The sequence below is a fragment of the Haliotis rufescens genome, unplaced genomic scaffold, assembly GCF_023055435.1.
Source record: "Haliotis rufescens isolate VD_foot unplaced genomic scaffold, xgHalRufe1.0.p SCAF_15, whole genome shotgun sequence".
NCBI lineage: Eukaryota > Metazoa > Mollusca > Gastropoda > Lepetellida > Haliotidae > Haliotis > Haliotis rufescens.
The window spans coordinates 17,782,330-17,788,329 of NW_025963835.1; the positions used below are offsets into that span (position 1 = coordinate 17,782,330).

The 6,000-nt window shown below is 43.6% G+C and overlaps 1 protein-coding gene across 1 annotated transcript; it reads right to left on the minus strand.

Moving 5' to 3' along the window:
- Window positions 1–70: 70 nt before the first annotated feature.
- LOC124138737 (conglutin alpha 2-like) lies at window positions 71–1,175 on the minus strand. Its single transcript, XM_046505584.2, has 2 exons — window positions 1,158–1,175; window positions 71–685 (listed from the first exon to the last, which is right to left on the minus strand). The coding sequence occupies exons 1-2, from the start codon at window positions 1,173–1,175 to the stop codon at window positions 71–73; spliced, it is 633 nt and encodes a 210-aa protein (XP_046361540.2).
- Window positions 1,176–6,000: the final 4,825 nt, after the last annotated feature.

Consider the following 6,000-nt stretch of genomic DNA (forward strand, 5'->3'; position numbering starts at 1 on the left):
AACTAACATAACATGAACATGTTTAGTGTGATAACCTAGAGCTAGGAATGTTTTTAAAATATTTTCCTATTTATTTATGTATTTCAAATGTACGCATATCATTATACACAAGTGAGATTAATTTTACTTCTTCTCCCCTCCCTCTTCTTATCCTCCTCTTCTTCTCCCGTCCCTCTTCTCCTCTTTCTTCTTCCCCTCCTCCTCCCCTCCCTCTTCTCTTTCTTCTTCCCCTCCTCCCCCTCCCTCTTCTCCTCTTTCTTCTTCCCCTCCTCCTCCCCTCCCTCTTCTCCTCCTCTTTCTTCCTCCCCTCCTCCTCCCCTCCCTCTTCTCCTCCTCTTTCTTCTTCTCCTCCTCCTACCCCCTCTTCCTTCCTCCCGTCCCTCTTCTCCTCTTTCATTTCCTCCTCCACCTCCCCTCCCTCTTCTCCCCCTCCTCCCCTCCCTCTCCTCCTCCTCCTCCCCTCACTCTCCTCCTCTTTCTTCTTCCCCTCCTCCCCTCCCTCTTCTCTTTCTTCTTCCCCTCCTCCTCCCCTCCCTCTTCTCTTTCTTCTTCCCCTCCTCCCCTCCCTCTCCTCCTCTTTCTTGTTCTCCTCCTCCCCTCCCGCTTCTCCTCTTTCTTCCTCCCCTCCTCCCCCCTCCCTCTTCTCCTCTTTCTTCTCCTCCTCTTTCTTCTCCTCCCCCTTCTTCTTTACAACGATTACTCATTCCCATGCTCCATGTAATTTCCTCAAACCAATAAATAAGGCACGGGTCCTGGCGCCGTGCAATAATGTTCGTAGCGTCATGTTCCAACTCACTCACTTGTAATACAACCACAACGAAGCTAGGTACATACGTACCGAGTACTGACTGACCCTTCAGTAAACACCGACCTCTACTAAGTCCCAATGCACTGAAATAAAGAAAGGTCGTATGTTCTAGACACCGAGTACGAGTAAATATATGGAGAATATCGTCTCTGACCTCTATCCTGCTTAGATCTGACCCTTGCGAAATGTTTTCTATTTCAATCTAAATATCACATGACTTTACCCTTTACAGACAAGTGTTCCCATTGAAGCACTGGCCGATAAGACCCGTGAAGATCCGGGGTAGTATAGGTCTTCAGGACCTGTTGTTTTACCGTTTTTGGACATGTTTTAACCAATCGCCTGTCACAGTCTGTGACTTAGTCATGTTTCGTAATGTAGATAATCCATGCAATTTGTTCATTTTGTTTTTAAAAGAGCTAAAAATGTTTAGGGGAAATATATATCTCCTTTCGCTAAAGTTAACCGGTCTATAATTTGTAAGAATAAACTATTGCGCATTGAGCGATTATCTCCTTTAGCTATAGGCGTAGTATAGAGCTTTATCACGCACTGACCTTGCTATGTTGTACATCGTATCTTATTCAAGCTGTATCACTGCGAGTGAGTGATTAAATATCAGGCTTCTATAAAGTATACTTTAAATTGTTGGATAGGCATTACTAAAACTGTGTCTACTAAGTATGACTTTGTTCAATAAACAACACATGTAAAACAACGGGTTTGATGTGAGAAATTTGTAATTGTCTTCATAATCACATGTATGGTGCTTGCTGTGCATAGTTGAGCACAGTGTGGTTTCAAGTAGTTCACTGTATGTAATGTATGATTCATACCGTTTCATGCGGCGGTTAACGGTTCTGTATGGTTTACTGCTTTGACAAGTTTTTTTAACTTCCGGCAGAGATTATACACCTACTTCTGTATGGTTGGTCTGCAGGTTGGTCTGTGGTTTGCAATTACTTTCTTTTAAAATAATACGGTTGCATGATATATTCACGATGTTTGGGTTGAACATAGTAACATTCTTCTGAACATTCGTGACCAACTCGTGTTATTCCGGGACAGGCCGAATAGCGACTCGTGTCCTTCTCATGGCCATTTTTGCAACCGGGTACCGTCTTAGCGCAAACGGGCAAACCTTAAACAATTGTCAACTCGTTGCGTAATGGTTCACATTTATTTCCACGTATATTTTATATTTCACATGCAATTTAAAGCACATCGCGACGTGCGGAACTATGCAGTATGATTGAACACATTTAACTGTGTCTTGGGTATATTTAGATGCAAGACATATGTCAAATCAAAAATTATTTCTGTGGGATTCTTTGACGAAGAACTTGAAATCATACGCGCATTCTGATTGGTTTGTCGTATTTTCACATTCATCGATAGGGGGACGAGTCTTCCTGCAGGTTACGGAAAGGAGCGAGTGGTGACGAATGTCTTCTGAACATACTTCAAATCTAAACCGGAAGTAATCACAACACAAACCCAGTTAACCAAACGGAGCCATACACAAGAATGAGTGCGGGAGTTGGGTTTAACGCCGCTTTGAATAGTATTCGTGTCAGCTTGGTTTGGGAGGAAAATCCGAAGTGATGCAGGTCTTAGACGTTTACCACTTTGGTGAAACCCACAAGCAAGGGTATAGTGCTGACAACATAATCGGGTCGAACCGGGATTCAAAACACTGTCATAGGTTTCTGACGTGCCCAAGGGACACAACTCTGCATATAGAATTGCGATTTAGGCGATTGGGCCAACCAATCCCCCGTACACAACTATAAGAAATTATCATACAACAAAGATGTTTTCGATGAGATATGTATTGCGTAACATCCCATGAAGAAACAGTGGCAATATTACACTATCACAAACTGCAAAATATATACACAATAAGCGCAAGTAAAACACACAGGTGCATTCAACCTACAAAGGAGGTACATTGTAACAATTTTATTATAAAACAAGTGTATTATAATGATATTGAAACAATATGAGAATTGAGCAAAACTATGGTAATGTTGTATAAACAAGGAATTTGTTGATAATTGTAGATATATATGATAACAGATCTTGGAAGTTATTTCTGGATTTGAGTTGGTAAAATTATTAAGAACTGTCTCATTAACAGAGTGTATCAAATTCCTTATCATAATTGAGGATTATTTGTGATTCTCTTTCTTGGTTGTGTTTTATACAAGACTGTACATAATGTTTTTTTCTGAGACATCACATGTTTCACAGAGACCTTGCTCAACGGGGTTGATGTTTTTGTATATCTACCAGTTTCACTTATTAGTTTATGATTACTTAACGAAGTTTTGAGAAATGAGACATATGAGCTTTGCTTTTACAATATGTAAGATAATTCTCAATATTTACAGACGACTTGACCAACCTGTATGTTCTTAACTTGCTGCTAGATAAATGGGAATTCTTTAATGAATGCGTGAACATATTTTTACAATTGGACTGAAGTCAATTTGCAGTGGATTCATTACATTTATTTGTTTTTACTATTTCAACAGTTTGTTATATTTAACTCCGCCAACATTGTGACCAGAAATATTGATATTTGCTGCCAAATCGTGTTCAAGAATGACATTTGTTGTGTTATCTATATAGGACTTGTAATCAATTACTTTACATATTACTAGTACTAATAGTTGGTGTTTACCAAGTTCTGCCTAACAGGCCCAGTTATAGGTTTTCTTGCCTTGGATTTCCATGTGCGTTGGTCAATTTAAAGACACCGTTTCTTCTATTGTGCTTTCGAAAGATAACTATATTAATAACAACCAGTTTGTACTTTACGCAAATCCTCTCCTCCCATAGCTTACACTTCCTTCCTCTGCATAGTGGATTCCACTTGCATAGGTGACTGGGCTCAGTTCTTATTCGGGGAATTCCCTTTTCTAGGAAAAGAGGCGGGGCGCTGGAGCCTGTGACATATTCCGGATGTCTGACCTGCCAAGTACACACTAAACTGCACGTTATATTGCAATATTGTAGTTCATGCAACTTTGTCTTGAAACAGACAAAATATGTGAGCAGGATGCAGGTCAGGCGCCTGTAGCAGGGCAGTAAACCGGATCTAGAAGCACTTATGCATTCAGGATTTACTTCTTGCATCGCACTTAGCAACTTTCCAAAATACAAACAGTATTTCGTAAGAAACGTATGAACATAATTGTAGTTCATACATGTTTGTCTTCGGTCGTCATCATCATCATCATCATCATCATCATCATCATCATCATCATCATCATCCTAACCATCATCTTGGCCACCATCACATCACACCACCATCATCACATCACACCACCACCATCACATCACACCACCACCATCACATCACACCACCATCATCACATCACACCACCACCACATCACATCACACCACCACCATCACATCACACCACCACCATCACATCACACCACCACCACCATCACATCACACCACCACCATCACATCACACCACCACATCACATCACACCACCACCATCACATCACACCACCACCATCACATCACACCACCACCATCACATCACACCACCACCACCATCACATCACACCACCACCATCACATCACACCACCACATCACATCACACCACCACCATCACATCACATCACACCACCACCACCACCATCACATCACATCACATCACATCACACCACCATCACATCACATCACACCACCACCATCACATCACATCACATCATCACATCATCACATCACATCACACCACCATCACACCACCACCATCACATCACACCACCACCATCACATCACACCACCACCATCACATCACACCACTACCATCACATCACATCACCACCATCACATCACACCACCACCATCACATCACATCACACCATCACATCACATCACACCACCATCACATCACACCACCACCATCACATCACATCACACCACCATCATCACATCACACCACCACCATCACATCACACCACCACCATCACATCACACCACCACCATCACATCACACCACCACCATCACATCACACCACCACCATAACATCACATCACACCACCATCATCACATCACACCACCATCATCACATCACACCACCACCATCACATCACATCACCACCATCACATCACACCACCACCATCACATCACACCACCACCATCACATCACATCACACCACCACCATCACATCACATCACACCACCACCACCATCACATCACACCACCACCATCACATCACACCATCACATCACACCACCACCATCACATCACATCACACCACCACCACCATCACATCACACCACCACCATCACATCACACCACCACATCACATCACACCACCACCATCATCACCACCATCACATCACATCACACCACCACCATCACATCACACCACCACCATCACATCACACCACCACCATCACATCACACCACCACCATCACATCACACCACCACCATAACATCACATCACACCACCATCATCACATCACACCACCATCATCACATCACACCACCACCATCACATCACATCACCACCATCACATCACACCACCACCATCACATCACACCACCACCATCACATCACATCACACCACCACCACCACATCACACCACCACCATCACATCACACCACCACCACCATCACATCACACCACCACCATCACATCACATCACACCACCACCATCACATCACACCACCACCATCATCACCACCATCACATCACACCACCACCATCACATCACATCACACCACCACCATCACATCACACCACCATCACATCACATCACATCACACCACCACCATCATCACCACCATCACATCACACCACCACCATCATCACCACCATCACATCACACCACCACCATCACATCACACCACCACCATCACATCACATCACACCACCACCACCACATCACACCACCACCATCACATCACACCACCGCCACCATCACATCACACCACCACCATCACATCACATCACACCACCACCATCACATCACACCACCACCATCATCACCACCATCACATCACATCACACCACCACCATCACATCACACCACCACCATCACATCACACCACCACCATCACATCACACCACCACCATCACATCACACCACCACCATCACATCACACTACCACCATCACATCACATCACACCACCACCATCACATCACATCACACCAC